Below are 19,016 nucleotides of genomic sequence, written 5' to 3' on the forward strand. Positions count from 1 at the left end.
TCTCTTTTTTGAGATGATGGTGTGGCATTCTTACTGGACTCTTTGCCTTCTATTACTCCTTACCCAAATGTATGCTGGAACCCAATAGTTCCTTACAGTTCTTCAAATATACTTTGTACCATTCTGACCTCTCAACTTTTCTAATGGCTTTTCTTGTATCCAAAAGCATCTCCATTAATGCTTGCCCTTTGAACTCCAAACTACCTTTCTAGCCCCAGATCAAAATTGTGAAATTAACAACTATTTTCCAGATTACATTGATATAGGACTTAAAATGGGATTACATTAAAAAGAGTTCATGCGGGTAACCTGGATTGCTCAGTGGTTGAGTGTCTTCCTTTGGCTCAGGTCATGATCCTGGGGTCCTGGGATAGAGTTCTGCATGGGGCTCCCCACAGGGAGCCAGCTTCTCCCTCTGCCTGTGTCTCTGCCTTTCTCTGTGTGTCTCTCATGAATAAATAAAATCTTAAAAAAAAAAAAAAAGAGTTCATGCAATTCACCTGTCCCCCAAAGCTCACTCATTTGTTTCTGAGAGTCCATTAGAACTCATGATGTGCTTACTTATCTTGTCCCATAGTGGGCTCTGTAACAACTTGGATTATGGAATTGTAGCATAGAGAACATAGTATATGTATATAACATAACTCAATGTGTCACAGGCCAGTGTGTACTATACTATATTGTAGACTTCCATGTCTTGCATAACTTCATTGAGAATTTCTCTTTTTTAGCAGGTTGCTGAGTGTTTCCATGAAGTCCCTTCTCCCTGGGAATTCCACTGTGAGATAAGTGAGCTAGAGAAAAGTCTGATTGACAGGCAGCATACATTTCCCACTCTCATCTTACTATCTTTCTTTTTATTCTTTCTTATCTAACTATCTAATTGCATCTGCTTCACTTCTCCAAGTCTGAAGCTTGTCCCAGAAGGCTTGTTGGTCCTGTATGTAAATAGAGTGCTGGTACACCTTCCCATCATCTATTCAATGTGTGTGTGTGTGTGTGTGTGTGTGTGTGTTTTCTCAGAGGAAGAGTAAGCTTAGGCTCAAGTAAGCCCCAGCAGGTCTGGGACTGCATGTTATTTTGGTTTGTATTCCCAAAGCATTTAGCAGTGTGCTTTGTTGATGGTGGTTATACAATAAAACTCTCCTGAATTGAATTCTGCATCACAAAACATATATAAATGTTGCCAGAGACCATTGTTTATGCAATGTAGGCACATACAAAACAAAACTATCAAGCATAACAAATATTTCCCTAGTCTGTTCCCTAAAAAGTAAAACAGCCTAAAAGATGGTAATAACCCAAAAGTTATATCATGGCTCTTTTCTTCCAGCCTTTCATACTTCCTGGCCTCAGGCATCCACCTATTTGCAAGGCTGATCATCACTTAAAATATCAGCCTTGGGATTAAATTCAGAATCCTCTCAAATGTCTGTGTGTGTGTGTGTGCATGCATGTGCATGCACATATGTGCTTGAAAGTGAGCATTAGTCACTTTTTCATGATTTGACAGCTAGAGTAGATTCAGCAGATTACGTATGGAGCCTATCAGTGTGAGACAGCTTGTGGAAGATCATAAACATATTTTTCAGATAGAAACGTTGCAGCCATGAACACATCACGTGGTCACCCCTTCCCTAAGGTCCGCTCCTTTAATTGTAAATAGCCAGAAAACCATCAGCCAGAGTTTAATAAACTTTTAATTTGAAATGAATTACCACATGTTGTGTTTGTTTACCCATTATTAAATCTCTTAGCAACATATCAGTGGCAGAAACAGCATAGTGTAGCATAGCCCTGATATATTAGAAAACAAACCCATGGGGAATATTAACTGCTAATAATATGTTTAGGAAGACTCTAAGAAAAATAAATAAATATAAGCCATGTAGCAAATAATGTATTTGGAGGGATTTTTATGTTTTGTTTCTTGTATAAATCTATAATGAATAGGAGCAAAACGTCCCTGTGCAGTCTTTGAATGTGAAACTTGAATCAGTTTCTGAGCTCAGAGCAGAGCAAATGCAAATTAGCCTTTTGCAATCGTTTTCTTAGAACATAAATGATTCTTCCTCTACCAGTACATAGTGTTTTCATATAGATTATGTCAGTATTCATGTTCTTGGAGTGTCACCTGTCCACCTTTTAGGGGAACTGAGGACACCATTCTAAAAGCCAAGTTCAGAGCACGGTGCAGTAAGTGTGGGAAATATAGCCACAGTACCCTGAGGAAAAACTAAAAGCAAAAATGATCTGGTGAAAAATGGTCTAAGAGTAATTGCTTCTAGTCTTGGGCTCAGTACCCTAAAACTAGGTTAAAATGTCAGTATCACTGAAATATTATTACTAAGTCAGAAGCTACTTTCTCAAAAGTTAAAAATTCTAAAATAAGATTTTGAGTTCCGTGCTTAATCCTAAAACATTGGGAGGAAATAAAACCAGGACGAAAGAAAAAGAAAGAAGAAAGAAGAAAAAAGAAAAAAGGAAGAAGAAAGAAAGAAAAAGAAAGAAAGAAAGAAAGAAAGAGAGAGAGAGAGAGAGAGAGAGAAAGAAAGAAAGAAAGAAAGAAAGAAGAAAGAAAGAAAGAAGAAAGAAAGAAAGAAAGAAAGAAAGAAAGAAGAAAGAAAGAAAGAAAGAAAGAAAGAAAGAAAGAAAGAAAGAAAGAAATATCCACATTACAGATGTACATTTTTTAGTGTCCCACATAATGGTTTGAGTTCACTGGACATTTGAACTTGATATTTAAACAAAAAGTCAACTGCAATGTTCTCTATGTTTTTATTTAATGAAATTACAATCATTTCATTTACATTTCTCGACTTATTAATTCTTGAGGATATTCAACCATCAGAAAAGGTTTGGACTTTTTTTCCCCCTTCTATATCTTGGATTCCCAAATTAAGGAGATAATATTCTAACATTGAAGTCATTTGTTTTCAGAAAATGAAGGCATCCCAGACCTCCTGTTGTAAAGCCTAACTAGTCTGATTCAACATAAAGAAAAGATGTTCAGCAGAAGTCATTTTCCTGTAGACACATAGTGAGTCTGAAACACAACATCTGCAAATGTCCTCAATAGAGCCGCCCTGCCAATCAATTTGGAATGGGGCTGTCTGACATTGGCTGCCTTTTTAATGGCACTCTGCTCTTTCTCACTCTGTCATTACCTTTGGCTCATTCTACGCCCCCTACCCCCTCCTTCCTCCCTGTACCACACCAAGTATATTGATAATGGCACACTCATTGTTATCCACCTGTGATATGCGCATTTAAAATAAAAAAATATTTATTTTTTTATTTGGAACCTTACAGAATTCCAACACAGAATGTTTAAATTCAACTTAACACTGTGCATTTTGAGGACAACCAGCTCTACTCATTACCCAGCAAAACCAGACCATGATGCCAGTCACCTATCATCTCTGGCTACAAGCAAAGCAAATCCACAGTCTCAAATATGAGATGCAATACACTTTTTTAAAAGACTTTTATTTGACAGAGAGAGAGAACATGAGCGAGGGAGCTGCAGGCAGAGGGATAGGGAGAAGCATCATCCTTAATCATCCCTCATCATCAATATTCAATCAACCAACAGCAAAATTCTTATTCTTAGCCTTATATTTATTCCCTTACACCTCTTTAATACTTTATAGATTTATACTCTCTTCTCCAACTTTACTATCACTGCCCTAATTCAGGCCCTCTTCTGTGGATGGCACCACTCTTGAGTTTTTCCAACTGATCTGGTTTTAGATATGCCCTTTTCAAATAAACCCTCCTAAAAATTACCACAGAGAACTGCTTAAAATAGATATTGAAATATGTCTCTTCTCTTCTTTTTTGTTTAAATTTTTTTTTTTAATTTTTGAGAAAGAGAGCATGGGAGCAGGGGGAGGGGCAGCAGGAGAGGGAAAGAAAGAATCTCAAGCAGACTCCTCACTGAGTGGAAAACCTGACTCAGGGCTCAAACTTAAGACCTGAGATCATGACCTGACTCAAAATCAAGACTCAGCTACTTAACCAATGGAACCACCCAGGCACCCTCAAATCACTTTCCTTCTTAAGATCCTTCAGTGGCTACCCACTTAATACCAACCCCTCAATAGCTGCAATAGACACAAAAAGACATCCAAGAAAAGAGTGAGAGACTTTTTACTATCCTAGAATGTATACATGGATAAATGACAGACATGAGGAAAAGTGAATGAAGTGAGAAAAGAATAGACTTTTTCAGACATACAAGTGCTAAGAGAATTTACCACTTACAGACCCAAACTCTAAATGAATACTAAAAAATTTTTTCGACAAGAAGAAAAATGTAAGTAAAGACAACTACATAAAAAATATTATGAAACACAAATATTGGCCAAATATATCAGTAAATTAATGTTCTATTGAGACCAAAAAAAAAACAAATGAAACTAAGTTTTCTGTTTAACAGAGGTATTTGAGGAGTAGGTAAAACATACTAAAAGTCCTTGTCATGCTCAGGAAGAGAAGAGAAAAACCAGATGAAATTAGATTTTTTAAAATAACTTTCAGTTAAATACGTAGATGTGAAAATTCAGGATAACATCCGAAATAATTAACAATAAAATCTATAAGATTATAAACATCAGAGAATAAACAAAAAAAGAAAATTATTTTTGGTTAAAGAAAAATTCAGGAAACTAAGGAAACTATTTTTTAAAAGCAAAGAAATAGAATAGCTAAAATAAATTGTAAAAAATGTTATCAGCAAATGCAGATATAACAGTAATAACAGCATTTACAAAAACTAAACTCACCTGTTAAAAACACATCTATAACTACTTGTCTTGAATACAAAAATAAAATTCAGATTTATGCTGTTAAGCTATACTCAGAAGACCACCACAGATGAGTTTTAAATTTTTAAAATAAAATTAGAAAAATAATATATGCCATAAAAATACTTATCCAAAAAATCAGGTGCTAGTATTAGTATCAGAAGAAATAAATATGAAATGAAGCATTCACAGACATATAGAGGGAGACTACATCTGTATAAAAGAAATAACACAAAAATTAATAATCATAAAATTGCAGGCACTTAAAATATAGAAATCAATATTTGACAGAACAACAGGGATAAAGGGACAGATCTAGTCAGAACTGGAGATTTCATACATACCGACCACATAAATAAAAACTCAAGATAAAGACTTAAGCTTTCAAATCAAGGAGATTAAAAGATAACTCCTCCAAAACCTGAAGGAAATAGGAGGAAAGAAACAATAAAACTGAGTATAAATACATAGAAAACAAAAGATCAATGGAGAGACAGTCTTAATGGAGGCAAATGAGCTGTTGTATATTTTTAAAAAATGAATAGAAAGATAAAACTCAACCAAGACTCTTAAAGAAAAGCAAAGAAGGCATATATTAACCAATATTAATAATGAAGAGAGGAACATGAATTTAATGGTATTTAAAAATTATAATAGTATTTTTATATATTTTCCTTTAGATACATAAAACATCTATTGAATGATACACACACACACAAAAAATAGTTTCCTCCAAGGAGAAGCACTAGGTTGCTGTAGGAGGCAGATTTTATTGAACTATCTGAGTGTATCCTCTATTCAATAAAACTGTAACAAAAGGAAATAGACTTTAAAAATAATATATTATGTATACAAGCATATATATATTATCTGTATAATATAAAACATATATTGCATTATTTACTTAATATAAGTATATATAATATTGCATTATACATGTGTATGTAATATAAGCATAATATATAATACTATGACTAACTTAATTTAATTGGTTTTTCAAATGAATTAAATAGAATGATTGAATAATCAGTAACAGTCAAAGATTGAATTAGAAATCAAATGATTCCCATGATTTATCCCACATTAAAAAAAGAAAAGAATCAAGAACTTTTACAGATCAATAAGAAAACAGTTTCAAAAATGGCTCAAAGGAAAAGTGAACAAAATATGTGTATAGGCAATTCATGAAAAGTAAAACCCAAAAGGTCAACAGAAACACATGAAAAATATGCTCAAACTTAGCCACATTCAGAGATACTCTAATTAAAACAATGGGATATTATGTTGCATTTGTTTTGGCAAAAATGATTATAACAAAGATTGATAGGATGTGAGCCAGACAAACTCCTACATAGCTGTTAGAAGGGCAAATTGACACTACTTTGCTGACAGTGTGTCACTATGCTATACATTTTAAAAGTGTGTGCCCTGTGATGTAGTGGTTCCTCTCTCCAGTACAGGAAATACCTTATACTCTAGTGAAATTTGCCCCTCTGTGCACAAGAACGACATGTCCAAGAATGATCACTGTAATCTCGCTTACAGTAGATTAAAACTGGAAACAACAAATAAGATAAAAATAAACAAATTTTGTTACAATCACGTATGTTGCCACGTATGCAATTATACAGCAGTAAAATCAATAAACCAAAAATACATAGAAGTGTGTCCACAGGAGTTGTGTAAATCTCAAGGATAATATTGAGAGAAAATAAAGTTGCAGAAATAGATATAAAGCATGGTACTTACACAAACTTTAAAAACATAGAAAAGATATTACACGTTGTTTATAATTACATTCATATGTAGGAAATGTATTGAAACATACATGGAAATGATCAATAAGAAGTCTCAGAGGGTCGGAAACAGAATCAGGAAGCGGTTTGCAGAAGCCTTTAATCACATGTAAAATGTTACTTATTTAAAAAAAAGATGTACAGCAAAGATGCAAAATAGCAAGAATGAACACAGCTGGGTACTAATTACTGGTTTATGTTATTTTTGTATACAGTATGTTTAAAATATTCAATAATTTCTAAAATAAAAAATAAAATCTCGACTACAATGCCTGGTACACGAAAAGAAAAGCTGTATCACATGTAATTATTATCACTGGTAATCCTTCTAACATTAGAATTATGCTGGTAACACTATAGGTGCTGCTATTCATACTACAAGTAATACTATAATTACTACAACTACTACCGATCCATCCCCTACTCTTGCTTCTTTCTAATACTATTATTACTGCTAGAGGATCCAATCTGTTAAAGAATCTCGTGAATCTTTTGGTAAAGGAAATAACTGTCTTGCAAAAAAATAATAGTCATTTCTAATATATCTCTCCTGTAGGCTGAAACTTCTGTATGTGAAATAGTTCAAAGAATGCTATTTGCTCATTTAGTGCTTGATTAAGCCAGTCTTTGAAAACAGAGTTTTATAAAATAAACTACATTATTTGAGAACTTCCTTCTGAGACTGCTTCCTCTCGCAGAGCCATGTGTTGGTTACCACTCTTGTGAGCAAGCAAGAAAGCCTGGCTCTAGAACTGAGAAAGAAAATAAGTCAAAAAGCTCCCCCAAAAAACTAAAAAATATTTTTAGAGCCACAAAGCATGGAGAAAGTCTTGCGTTTCAATGAAGCAATGTTATAATTATTATAATTACTTAATAATTAAGCTATATGAAAACTGATGTTCTTGTCAATGATTACATTCTCCCTAAGCATAATGGCATAGAAAGAAATATATTAATAATTAAAACTTCTTTCTCAGTTTTCTGAAATATTACACAACTGGAAGTATTAACAAAAGAATGCTGAAAATGGTCTACTAACCCTGAGAAGAGCGTAGGGAGGATTTAGCTTTATCATCCAATGATGCACAAATGGTTTCCTCTGTTTGTCTCTCTGAAAGGCCAGGCGTGTTCTCCACGCCTGGTTCTGCTTTCTGTGCTTCAGCCATTAAAGAAACTGGAAATTCAGGGGGAAGTGGAGTTTGTCTTTCATAGGTTTTTTGATCATCCAAATACAGAGGAAGTTTAATAACCTATTAGGAGATAAATCTCTTATCTAAACTGTTGAAAATATGACACACACAGTTAATGTACCCTAGAACAATGAAACAATTTGCAAACTCTAAAAGGTCAATGATAAATTTAATTTTCCAAACCTTATATTTGCTTTTGTTTGGCTGCCTTACAAAGAATGCATTTTTTTGTATTAGCAGATTTACATAATTGCTTCAGATATTACCATTGCTTTATATAGTTCTTCGTTTTTTCTTTGTCTTGCCTCATAATTTTCTCTCATTTCTTCTCGCAAATAACACCGTTTGTCTGATATTCACACTGGGATTGAGTTAGCAAATATACATTCAGTAATTGCTATCTCCAAGAAACAGCATCTTTAGTTCAAATATAAAAGACAAGATTGTAGAATCCAGTGGGTGAGCAAATGGGTGTTCAATGTTCAATTTTTTTTTCAATGTTCAATTTTTTTTTTCAACTTTTCTCTATGTTTACAATTTTAATAATTAAGGGCTTGGTGGAAATCATCAATGACACAGGGAATGAAATATTTAGAAAAGTGAGGAACTTGTTCTGGGAAGAAGTTAAAGACTATCTTGCTTTCATGGTTTCTCCTCTTGCATTCTTTCACACACTCTATGGGAGGTGAATCAGATCTGTCCTCCTATGTCTACACTTGAAGTGGGAGCCGGGATTCTATGTCTAATAACATCGTAGGACATGTGAGGTCATGGCTCAGCCACATGCCCTGGCTCCACCAGCCCCGTTGTGAGTGTGGCACTTTCCTCCTACTAACAGACATGGGAGGGAAATGATCATCATTTATCTCATTTCCTTCGATCTCTTCTAAGGCTGCATTATAGAAACCACTTTTCTGTTCTAGTAGCTGGTTTACCTATTTTTTCTCTGCCCTATTTCAAGCTATGTTTTTTTCCTGAGTAACTCCAAAAAGTGCTACTCAAAACTTACATTTACATGTTTAAAAATTGCATTTGAGAAAACTCAACATTGGAAAAATCTTAATATTTTAGAATTTCACGTAAGAGGAAAATCGGGCTTCAAAATAAGCAAATTTCGATTTTATGCTCGTGAAAGAGAAGCAAACACATTCCTATTTATTCTACCTTACAATCAAAAAATCATATCTTGACTAATGGCACTATTTTCATTAGTAAGATTCACACTACCCCCCCCAACCCCTTGCCTCATGAAATATACAGAGAGAGAAGATGTGCTACCAAATAAGAAAGTTAGTAGACAATTACAACCACTGTAATGAATTTATATCTTTACAAGCAATACAAGTACTACCTAAATGATCTTTTATGAAATATAATTTGTGCTGACTTTCCTTGCTATAATTTACAGACCACTGAGTTTTAGGTAACAATTGGTAAAAAAAATTATATCTTTTTTTTAAATGTCTTTCACATTAGGTAGTAAACCTATATAAAATTTATTTTCTTTTATGACTCTATTTTTTATTTTTATTTAATTTTGATTTCTTGGTACAGTATTCAAGTCACCAACTTGTTAAATATTATGTTATGGGCTATCTATAGTTTTCTTCAAAATTTGGGTGATTGTTTAATAACTCTTTTGGATTCATTTTCAAATGTATTTATATCAGTATTTCTAAACCTTAGAAACTTTTAAAAACTTCTGATCCAAATGCCTGACCTCAAAACAATTAAATCGAAATCTCTAGGAACAGGACCTGAGCATGGGATTTTAAAAGCTTCTTTAATGATCCCAATGTAGTCAGATTTACCTCAGAATGGCACTATTTTCAGAATGAGTAGAAAGGCCATAGTTAGATTTAGATTTAGATTTATTTTCCTAACAGGAACCTATAATATCTCAAAAAAATATTTCAGCAAAACACTTTAATGGAATTCGCTAAAAGGAAAAAAAAAATGCCAGCAGGTTCAACTTAAAATATATAGGAAACAGGAAGCCCATCACACAAGGATATATAGCTGATGATTTTTAAGCCAAAACTCTATCTGTTTCCTGGAAATGTCCATATTTAATAGTTCCATCACATAGGTAGATAGATGATGGTGACAGATAGATACATACATACATAGATTAGATTAGATCGATTGAGAGCCACCTTGTCAGTTAGCTAGACAGACAGATACACACAGACTGGGAAAAGTCACACATGTAAATTAGCAAGAAAAAAATAGCATTTTATATTACAGGCACTGTAGAAAGACATCATAGGAAGAATAGATTTGGACATTTAGGACAGAAATAGACTAAAGTTGTGCTAGAATGCTTTAAACTTAATGTATGCTGCCATTTTTTTTTTATTTTCCATGGTGTTTGCTTAGAATGAATTTATGCAATGACATTTCTGCTAAAAAAAAAAAAAAACTTGGTTAGAAAATATATCTCCAAATAAAGACCAATAAATGGTATGTGCCCAAGGATTTTTTTGGGGGGAGTGTTTTTTGTTTTTAATTTTTGTGGTAAATAAGACAGCATGCTTTGAAGTGATAATGGCCATTTTATCCTGTGGAAATGTGGGTCATTAATTATCTTTTTTATGAGCACATGCCTGTCTCATCAAATAAATGGCAAGCATCCAGAAGGCAGAGACTATATCTAACCTCTCGTGTATCCTTAGAATAAGCATTGCCCAACACACAATAGTAGCTCAGTTAGTATTTCCGATAAAGAAACATAGCCTTATACCCAAGCTGGTGAGAAAGTTCAGCTCCAGCAGAAACAGATTGTAAACTGAGAGTTGAAGGACTTGGGTGCCTTTTCTGGGCCACTCATGACTCAGAAGGTTGAATTAAATTTTCTTTAAGATTTCTGCCCATTCTAGAATTGTATTCCTTATTTGTAGATATCAATTTAATCAGTATCAAGAAAGCATTAGGATGTGATTGCTTTTACAGATTTATGATACTTATTGAAATTTTCAATAGCCCAAAAGTAAGGTGAAGGCTAGAAATAAGAGCTTTAGAAAAATTCTAAGTTCTTTTTCCACTTACAAAATCATATTACAAACCTGAAAGTAGAGATTGCACAGCCAGTGGTCCAAGTCCAGGCAAATCAAATCTTCCATTTTCTTGAAGTTGTCAAGTGTCTGGTCATAATGTCCCCGGAGAAGGGGACACTTGAATTTTCCCTCCACTACATCAAAGTTGTTATCACACAAAGGGAAGGCTGCCCAGCCCATAACGCATTCAAAAGAAACATGTTTCCCACGAAGGAGACAGAGTTCAAACAAGAAAGCCATGCCGGGTTTCACATCTTTCTTAGGAGGGAGTACCTGGGAAAAGATATCAAGACAAGGGAACGTTAAGATACTTATACATAGAAACGTGCTATAGTCAATGAAGTTTATATATTATTTAGAATTAAGTAAAAAGTGGGTTTTTTAAGATTTTATTTATTTATTCATGAGAGACACAGAGAAAGAAGCAGAGACATAGGCAGAGGGAGAAGCAGGCTCCCTGTGGGAAGCCCTATGAAGGACTCGATCCCAGGACCCCAGGATCATGACCTGAGCCAAAGGCAGACACCCAACCACCTAGGTGCTCCCAAAAGTGGGTTTTACTTCTATTTTTGCCCTTAAAAATTTGCCATTGTCAATAATGCTGCAATAAACAAAAGGGGGGGGGAATATATTCTGTCAAATTAGTGTTCTTGTTTTCTTTGGGTAAATACCCAGTAATGAAATCATTAGATCACATGGTATTTCTCTTTTTTTGTGGGGCGGGGAGGAAGGAATTTCACACTGGTTTCCACAGAAGCATTATTATAATAGCCAAGATATGGAAGCAACCTAAGAGCCCACTGGGAAACAAATACATAAGATGAGATATATACATATAATGGAATATTATACAGGCATAAAAAGGATGAGATCAGAGGTTCCTGGGTGGCTCAGCAGTTGAGCGTCTGCCTTTGGCTCAGGGCGTGATCCCAGGATCTGGGATGGAGTCCCACATGGGGCTCCCTGCATGGAGCCTGCTTCTCCCTCTGCCTGTCTCTGTCTCTCTCTGTGTGTCTCTCTTATAAATAAATAATTTTTTTTAAAAAAAAAAGGATGAGATCATGCCATTTGCAACAACATGGATGGAGCCAGTGGGTAAATCAGACTGAGAAAGACAAATTCTATATGAGTTCACATATGTGGAATCTCAAACAAACAACAACGACAACAAAACAAATAACCATCGAATAAAGAGACAAAAAGCAGAATCAGACCCGTAAACACAGAGAAACAAATTGATGGTTGTCAGAGGGGAAGGGGATGAGAGCATGGGCAAAATGGGTGAAGGGGAGTGGGAGATACACAGGCTTCCAGTTATGGACTGAGTAAGTCACAGGAACTAACAGCACCGCATAAGGGACATAGTCAGTGATAATGGTAATTGGGTTGTATAGTGGCCCATGACATAGCTTCCTATGATGAGCACAGCACAACGTTTAAACTTGTCAGTTCACTGTGTTATACACTTGAAACTGATGGAACATTATATGTCAACTATGCTCAAAAAAAAATTAAATAAAAATTCACTATTGGATGCATTTATATAAATTCCAGCCCAAAGGAATTGAGCAACCATGGCATCATGAATATGTAAACCAAACAGGACAAATTTGATGCTGCCAATTTAAGATTCTGCACCTTATGAGCTTTGGGAATCAATCTTGTAATAAGTTAACCTAACACCACATACTGTACGTTCAGCCCTTTTTTGCTTGAGCTGGTACTTCTCTTGTATAACTACTTCTATCAGTTGTCACGATCATTGTTTTACTCTCCTGTCACTCATCTTTGTAGTGCTCATGTACCCAGCACGGCGCTTCATATGGAAGAAATGCTTTTCAAAAAAAAAAAAAAAATGGTTGAAAAAACTATCATACTCCAGAGAAACTAACCCCAGGCATGATGATAGCTTGAATTACTATTACAAGGTCTACCTCTTTAAGGAAAAATAGTGTCCTATTTTGACTATCCCGTTTATTTCAATAGACACTATAATACACATCACTGTGTTATCAGTTTGTTGGTGTTCAATAAACAGTGCTAGGTATAAAGATGAATGAAATGATCAGATTGACCAAACCATCATTCCGGTCCCCAGTTGTAGAGATGGAGCTTGTGCTTTGACCTTTTAAAAAAGAATTTTAGGAAAGTGCGAGACATGAATAATCCTTTTTTTTAAAAATAGAGTATAGGTTTGGGTTTCATTTTAAAATTCTATGTGAATAACTATAAATGGGCAAAGACAGGGACTTCCCTAAGACTATTTTATAGCAATATATTTAGCCAAAAGTCTGTAGGCATATTTTATATGATTTATGTAAATATTCCAAGACTTAGTTTATGTTTTAAATGAAACAGAAGCATCTGTTGAAAAATACCATAACCCTGTGGCAGCTGCTATTAAACCATTAACAGGATCAGGTTTCATTTAAACCAGATTTACCATTTTCTACAACAGCCCATGGGAAAGCTAAAAACATTAGACACAAATTACTGACAAAAGAGATTCTTAATCAAGCCATACTTTTCATTTGGCTATTTGGCTGTGAGTAACCTTTGTGATAAGAAAATAAAAGCTAAATGAGAAGGAAGAAGAGGAAAAAATGGAGTCAGAAACCTGTTTTGGATCATCATTTAAAAATAAAGCTGAACTGATGTCATTACAATGATTTTTATCTATTCTCAATCCTGCCTTTCGAAGCACCCCTCTCATACTAACCTGATCTAACTCAGTGATATGTTTGAAGTAGATAAAGCAAAATTTGGGTGGTACTGACCCAATTCTATTGTTAAGTTTCTGTGGTCTCAGGCTAGTCACTTCTTTTTTTGCATCAAGTCTTTGATGCACTCAAGTCTCCTCACCATTAAAGACCAGGAGAGGAGCCTGGGTGGCTCAGTCCATTGAGCGTCTGACTCTTGGTTTCAGCTCAAGTCATGATCTCAGGGTCATGAGATCAAATCTCTCTCTAGGGTTCTGTGCTCAGCACAGAGTCTACTTGAGATCCTCTCTCCCTTCCCCTTTTCCCCCTCTCTTTCTCTAGAATAAGTAAATGACATTTTAAAAATAAAACAAATAAAAGATGAGGATATAAGTATCTTCCTCACAGAATTGACACAACTATCAGGTTGGACAATAAATATAAAAATGGTCAGAAAAAACATGAAATGCATATAACTATTATTATTCTTTTATTGTTATGCTAAGACTTTATCTCCACTATTTCTAAGATGAGCTAGATTACAATTTATTTAATAAAGAAGAAAAGAATATATCAAGGTTAAAGTTCACCTCTAGATGTATCAAACACCAATATCATTTCGTGTATGAGAACAACAGTTCAAGTCTACCAAACATAACCCGTTACCATCAGGCAGCATGTGTCTGCTGTAACATCGTCAATAAGAGTCCAGTCCTCATGCACAAAAGGAAACTCCACAGCAACCTATTTTACAAGATAGAAGAGTCCCACACAACTACCTTGACAGCTGTAAAAAATAATAATAATAATAAGTACATGAACTTGACAAAATTTAGTCACTGATATTGATTGAAAAGGAGGATAAGAGCTATATGTTATAAAATAAAGGCATTTATTTTATCTGACAATACTTGTCTTATTTATTCTTTTAGTGTCTTTCCCTCACCCTGTATCATAGGAGAAATGTGCCGCTCTATGTGTAGCTTGGGACTCATTCTTTTCCTCTTTTGGCAACAAAGGATCACTAAGTTTCATTGTGTCTCTCAGAGGATCCTTTCCACAAACCTGAATACTTCCAAAGCTGTCTTATGATGTGATATTTCCATGAACATTTTTTAAAGATTTTATTCATTTATTTGAGAGAGAAAGAGAACACAGGTGGAGGGGAGGGTCAAAGGGAAGGGAATAGCAGGCTTCCCACTAAGCAGGGAGCTGGATGCGGGGCTCCACCTGGGATCATGACCTGAGCCAAAGTCAGAGGCTTAACCAACTGAGCCATCCAAGTGCACCCATGAGCATTTTTCAATAGCTTTCTAATTGAATGCTATACAATGAAGGAAATTAATGTATCAACTAGTCTCTGCCAACCACCAACGCCATCTCATCACGAGAGTCCTGAGGATTGGGGGGTCATAATGTCCCTTATTTTCTGAGTACCAAAAAGAGCATACTTTCTGAAGAAAAGACACTGCAAAACTAAATTTCACTGGGTGATGCAGTTCATCTTCCATATCACAGAAACTGCATGTGAAAGGAGAGTAATGAACAAGCCAAATCCAAGAAGCAAGCAAGAATATTGAAGGCTGAAGGATGCATGGAAAATTGGAAGAGAAAGTAAAATTCTTCCCACTTGAACACCAAATACTTTCAAATACTTTGAAAGTGAAGCAAATCAGAGAGGATTAGGGTAGTCTTACAAAATCATGAAAATGAAAAAAAAAAAACAAAATCATGAAAATGTATATTAATAAAGTATTCTTCAATTTTCTGGACTTTCTGGAATTTTGCAAAGAATTGTTATTTTTATAATCAGAAAAAAAAACTAACAAGTGATTTCAAAAACAGCAGCCCTTCAGGGCGCCTGGGTGGCTCAGACAGTTTAGCAGCCACCTTCAGCTCAGGTTATGATCCAGAGTCCTGGGATCAAGCTCTGCCTTGGGTTCCCTGTTGTGGGGAGCCTGCTTCTCCCTTTCCCTCTGCCACTCCCCCTGCTTGTGCTCTCTCCCTCTCTCATTCTGTCTCTCAAATGAATAAGTAAAATCTTTGTTAAAAAGTGAAATGAAATGAAATTTTAAAAAGCACAGAACTTCAAAGTTCTGCTTCTGCTTATGAGAGGAACCACCAAAAATGACCAAAGTTCTCCCTATAACAAAGAAAAAACACCAGCTAAATTACACAATTAGGTATATTCTTAAACCCATGGGGGAACTGAGGACACAAAGAAACTGAGGGAAATTAAATCTTGGAGATGGATAAGCCTTTCATACATGAGCGAGGACTAGAGAGAGGCTTTAATCTCAGGGAACAGGTGAGGGAGCAGACCTGTCATTGGGTGGGAGACTTTAGAGGTCAAAAGAGAAACTGGCCGAATGTTTAGCCATCTTGGACTAACGTGGAATATTGAATACATAGGAGCCCCAGATACACATCGAGTCCTCACTATCCACCAACCTGAGGACTTGTATCCAGTGCTCAGCAGCATGTGGGTAATTGGATCCAGAGTGAGAGTCAACGAAAGATCTCCAGTGGCATGGAAATCTTGAGGCAGGACCAAGGAGCTGAGCAGAATCCTGCAGTTACATGATGTTTGGATACCAAGCCAGGCTGGAAGGAGGAATCCTTTGTACCTCAACACTTCTGAAAGCCAGTGATGAATTAAAACTAACTAGAGCTATAACTTAACCCAAACCTAGCTTAATTCTAACCAGAGAAACCATCCCCTCACCCTAAATTCCTGACACAGACAGCTTTTCAGTAGGGGATAAATATTTTCTTCTTTAGTCTGTATAATTCCTTTCTACATGTCTGGCCCACAGTGCAAAACTACAAGACATCCACAGAAGCAGGAACATGTGATGTCTAGACAAAAGACAACAGCCAATGGAAACTGACCCACAGCTGACCCAGACGTTAGAATTAACAAAGACATTGAACAATCATAACCAGGATAACAAAATGGAGGAAAAGACAGAAATAACTAGTGAAAGGGAAGAAACTCCAAGAGAGAACTTGTAAAAAGTCTAGAAAAAATATACATATCATAAAATACTTGAAATAAAAAGTTTATTGGGTGGACTTCACAGTAGAAATGACATAGCAGGAAAAGGATAGATGAACTCAAAGAAAAACTGATAAAATATTCTATCTGAGGAACAAAGATATAATGAATGAAAAAAGAAAAAGCCAGATCACAGCATGTGATCTTTTTTTTTTTCCTGAAGGAAAAAGTGGAAGCCAATTGTGCAGAGAAGAAATTTTGAAGCGATGATGGCTTAGAACTTTCCAAAACTGCTGAAAGACATCAACCCACAAAACCAAAAGGCTCAGAAAACCCTGACAAGATGAAATTTATTTTTTTAATATTTTATTTTATTATTTATTCATGAGAGACACACAGAGAGAGAGACAGAGACACAGGTGGAGGGAGAAGCATGCTCCATGCAGGGAGCCTGACATGGGACTCGATCCCAGGTCTACAGGATCACGCCCTCGGCCGAAGGCGGTGTTAAACCACTGAGCCATGGGGGCTGCCCAAACAAGATGAAATTTTAAAAAGCACATAATACCTAGGCTTCTCATAGACAAACTACTAAATATCAAACATAAAACATCTTAAAAATATAGAACCATCTTTGATATGTAACAGAAAAGTTTATTATTGGCTGTCAAAGGGTCATACTTGGTCAAGTATCAATGTTTCCTTACTTCACAAGTCCTGAATGTAATATAAAAATATTTATATCATACAGAAAACTCTACTTTCCTACTTTCTTTTTGTTGTTGTTGTTCTATACTCTGGTTATATGAAGTTATTCTTGTCTCTGGCACTGAATAAAAGGTGTCCAGAAACTTTTGTTAAGAGTAAACTCCACTCTTTGCTTCTTGGTAGGCTGTTTCTTGCCTGCCTGACATCTTATTATCACCTTATATTTACCATATAACTAGTAATTCCTTAGCACCACATTAAAGTCCTAATGCAGCCTCACCAAAATGTAACTTCCTAGTATTCTTATTAAACATACATATAGGGACGCCTGGGTGGCTCAGCGGTTGAGCAACTGCCCCTGGCTCAGGGTGTGATCCTGGAGACCCAGGATCGAGTCCCACATCAGGCTCCCTGCCTGGAGCCTGCTTCTCCCTCTGCCTATGTCTCTGCCTCTCTCTCTTTGTGTCTCTCGTGAATAAATAAATAAAATCTTAAAAATTAATAAAATAAACATACATATATTAAAATATATAATACATACACATCCATATTAAGTATTGTCAAAATTATCTTCTTGAATATCTGCCCATCACACACACACACACACACACACACACACACACACACACACAGAGTCTATTATTTTTTCATTAAAGCCTCTTTCTCAGGAAATCTTTCTTTCTCTCCCAAGTTCTGCTTATTAATAACCAAAGAATCTTGGGGTCTTCAGTTTGAACAATATCTTTGAGGTAATAATTTCTAATCTTCAGGTTCTCAAGCAGAAGTATAGGTAGAGATACTGATGAGCCACAGACATGGGCTAGGAGACTTCTATGTTTTCATAACAATTACTAAGATAGTCTAAGAACTTTAAAGTACTTAAACATAAAGTAAATAATTGTAATAATAAGAAAAGAGTTGTAAATATATAATGACCTCAGAAAAGGCCATTTTAGAAATTTTGTTGAAGAATACAGATTATGTAATAAAAATACTGGTGGCATATACAAAGCAAAAATTGCAAAACCGTGTTATAGTCAATCCCTTGCTCAGTTAGAAATCTGTTCTATAGTATGTAAGACCACTGTTCATTCTCTACCTGAACCCTACACTGATGGGAAGGTTTTTGTCAATTCAAAGATAAATCAATGTGTGAACAGCTCTAACTGTTCGGAAGCTCATCAATAGGAATGATGTCATGATGTCATTAATGTTGTTAGTTAATATTTCTAGCTCTTCAGCTTTTTTTAAGATTTTTAAAAATTTATTTGACAGAGAGAGAGAGCAAGAGAGCACAAGCAGGGGGAGGAGAAGAAGGAGAGGGAGAAACTGGCTCCCCGCTGAGCAGGGAGCCTGATGCAAGTCTCAATCCCAGAACCCTGGGATCATGACCTGAGCCAAAGGCAGAAGCTTAACCCACGGAGCCACCCAGGTGCCCTAGCTCTTCACCTTCTAAGCATACAGTAGGATTGCACTTCCAAGTTCCTTGGTGGTTAGGTGGCCCCTTTGATTAGCTCTGGTCAGTGATCCTTAGGTGAATGTACCAAGTATACTTCTAGGCTGGAACATTTATTCTTGATTCTAGACCCTGGAGAGTTCTCTTTTTCTGTCCTTTGCCACAGCAACAAATGATTTTCTAGATGGTGATCTCTCAACCGGTCTTTGATTAGAATGAGAATAGGTAAAACAGAACCCCTCACTCTCCTGAGGTAGACATGGCGCTTAAGGGAAAAATTAACTTCTATTGTAGTAAGCTACTTA

The 19,016-nt window shown here is 35.6% G+C and overlaps 1 protein-coding gene across 1 annotated transcript in view; it reads right to left on the bottom strand.

The window, feature by feature from the left end:
• Positions 1-19,016, bottom strand: part of LOC111093987 — a 273,737-nt gene that overhangs the window by 124,935 nt on the left and 129,786 nt on the right. The window contains exons 11-12 of the mRNA XM_038584493.1: positions 10,860-11,123; positions 7,644-7,854 (exon numbers count right to left, since the gene is read on the bottom strand). Of these exons, the coding sequence (XP_038440421.1) occupies positions 7,644-7,854; positions 10,860-11,123 (475 nt within the window). The remainder of the gene's footprint in view (positions 1-7,643; positions 7,855-10,859; positions 11,124-19,016) is intronic.

This window comes from Canis lupus, chromosome 35 (genome assembly GCF_011100685.1).
Source record: "Canis lupus familiaris isolate Mischka breed German Shepherd chromosome 35, alternate assembly UU_Cfam_GSD_1.0, whole genome shotgun sequence".
Lineage (NCBI taxonomy): Eukaryota > Metazoa > Chordata > Mammalia > Carnivora > Canidae > Canis > Canis lupus.